General features: G+C 41.8%; 1 protein-coding gene across 3 annotated transcripts in view; it reads left to right on the forward strand.

The window, feature by feature from the left end:
* Positions 1 to 559, forward strand: part of LOC137990272 (E3 ubiquitin-protein ligase DZIP3-like) — a 23,271-nt gene extending 22,712 nt beyond the window's left edge. For 2 of the 3 annotated variants that reach the window (XM_068835663.1, XM_068835664.1), the window contains exon 4: positions 1 to 559. This exon is cut by the window's left edge and continues 544 nt beyond it. In XM_068835663.1, the coding sequence (XP_068691764.1) occupies positions 1 to 181 (181 nt within the window). In that variant the 3' untranslated portion in view covers positions 182 to 559. The other variant, XM_068835662.1, reaches the window with a different exon arrangement.
* The last annotated feature ends 1,874 nt before the right edge of the window (positions 560 to 2,433 follow it).

The following is a 2,433-nucleotide window of genomic DNA, read 5'->3' on the forward strand; positions in this document are numbered from 1 at the left end:
TGAGGAACATTTCAAAGAACTTCTGAAGCAGTGGAAGGATGGTGACGACAGAATTAAGGACAAACTGAATGAATGGGAGTGTATAACAAAGACCTCTAGACATGCAGGTGGGTTTTGGGGAGTGAAAACTTATAGGCTGAAGTTGCAACAGTATTTTGAAGGACTGATGTCTTCTGTTTAAACAAATAAAGTGAAAGAACTTTTTTCCTTAGTTGCCGATTACCATCAATTTCCCTGCGTCTGCATGGTATAGTGTTGGTTGGTTGCTTGCATAGTGGCAGCCAGTTTCTAGAAGGAAAGGGCTCTCATGCCTGGAAAAACCAGTGGAAACCCAGCCATGAGCTCCCATGCGCAAGGGGTATGGAGTGAGCAGCCATCACAGTGATAAAAAACATGATAAACAAATCCCAAAATGCCAATGACACTTAAGACTTAAAACACTATGAATGACAAAACAGCTGCCCTCCTTCCAGAGCCCAAAGAAATTTTGGAATAGTTTCTATAATGTCTTCTTGGTGTGTAAGTTTGTAAATTCACTAGAGTTCTCTGATAAACAATAATGAAAATGTCTTGCTATCAGTGTGAATATGTCTCCTCCGCTCTCAATATACCAACTCACCCACTGTTTCAACAAGAAACTATTTCAAGAAAAGAAATAGTAGTTTCATTTCCAGAATGGTAAGGGCAGGGGAAAAGATAAAGTTCTGTAGTGTGGGTCACTTGGTCTGTCATACTGCGAAAACCATCGATCTGTGGAATCGTCCCGAATTATTAAGTGACTGCCATGCCCACTGTAGTTAACCCTTTGACACCCAAACCGGCCTAAACCGGACAAACTTTTACTCGTCAGTATTTTACTCTGTTTAACGCCATGCAATTTTACTCGTCAATGGGGAACCCCCGGGAGTCAATGGGTTAATTATTATGATGAAATTCCTTTCCTATGGTGTGAGCAGTAGCCAGCTTTCGCTATCAAGGTGTAGTTTTTAATCATGAGGCCCGAAGGGAAATGGATAAATTTGTTCTTCTCCAGCGAAGAGGTTGCAAGTGCAACCATGGACTGACTGTTACTTCGAGTGCAAGAAAGGTTCGCTGGCCTGAAAAGTAGCGTTTAACACAACACGTCTCAAGAATTTGAACTATTTACAAGCGGAAGTGGGTGGGGCACCAGCTGATTTCTATTTGACAGCTCGTCAAATTCAAGCCAATCAGCATGCGACTCGCAAACACAGCAGGGGTCCATTTATTCGAGAGCATTTCGCGTATGATGCGTGTCGAAAAGCGAAATGAATTTGTTCAACGTCAGTTTTTAGACATATCTGCGCTGCCATCTGCCCTTTCTCTGATCTGAAGCCATTCGAAGATGTCGAACTACGGTCGCCGAACGTGTTTATTAGCTGAAAGATACTTGGATAGCTTATTGAAACGATCGGAAAAGGAAAAAAGACAGCGTTCGTGAATGTTTACTGTCGCTTTTATTCAGTTTTATTCTTCTTTGTCGACAAGGCTAGCTGGAACACTAGACATTCTTTGGCTTAAAGATTTTTGAACTGTTGCTGGATATACAGAAGCGCTTTGAAGCTTAGCTCTGACTTCATTTGCTTTTAGCCTCAAGATTCTTTCCCAACACCAAGTTTCGTCGTTTCTAGTTAGCTAAACACTATGCTGGCTTATGGAAGAAATTTTTGATGTCTAAATGTCTCTGGTGGAAATATTTGGCCCCCAACACTAGAGTCTCTCTGCATGATGTGACGGCAACCAAGCAAGCAACTGAAACCAGTGGACCAAGCTACATGGAACCGTATTAAGGAGCTAGGAATCCTTAGAAACTTCCGTGGTACTCGTGGAAGGGGTTCTACATTAATAAGAAGATCTAATTTCAACTCTACGACCAAATAAAGTGGAATTCAAGAACTCATTTAATATTCAAGAACAGACAATCACTGAAGTGCAACGAAGCGAGGAAGCTCCTTTGAAAATAATAGCAGAATACCAGTGCGTATTACCCCGAGAAATCGAATGATATCCGTAAATGGATCTGTGAACCACACTGTGCTATCCAATGTCAAACGTCAATCGAAGACCTCAATTATCTCGGCAAATGTGAGTTCAATTGCAAAGAAACTTGATGTATTACACCAAGTAGCCTTGTATAATAACGTTGGCATGATTTGCATAACCGAAACCTGGTTAACATCAAATATTACCTATTCTTCAGAATCTCTCTCCCGTCTCCTCAACTTATGTTTCCGTAAGGATCGGGGTTGCGACCTTTGGTGGCGTGTGTGTGTTTACCTCGACCATCGCCTTCCCGTGTAAAATCCTCCATTCATGTGACGACATCATGTAGAGTCTTTATGGCTTATTCCCGCAGCCATTTTCCCTACCAAGAGCAGATCACTTCAATCATACTTGGGGTTATTTATCACTCGA

This window comes from Montipora foliosa, unplaced genomic scaffold (assembly GCF_036669935.1).
Source record: "Montipora foliosa isolate CH-2021 unplaced genomic scaffold, ASM3666993v2 scaffold_76, whole genome shotgun sequence".
NCBI classification, from domain to species: domain Eukaryota; kingdom Metazoa; phylum Cnidaria; class Anthozoa; order Scleractinia; family Acroporidae; genus Montipora; species Montipora foliosa.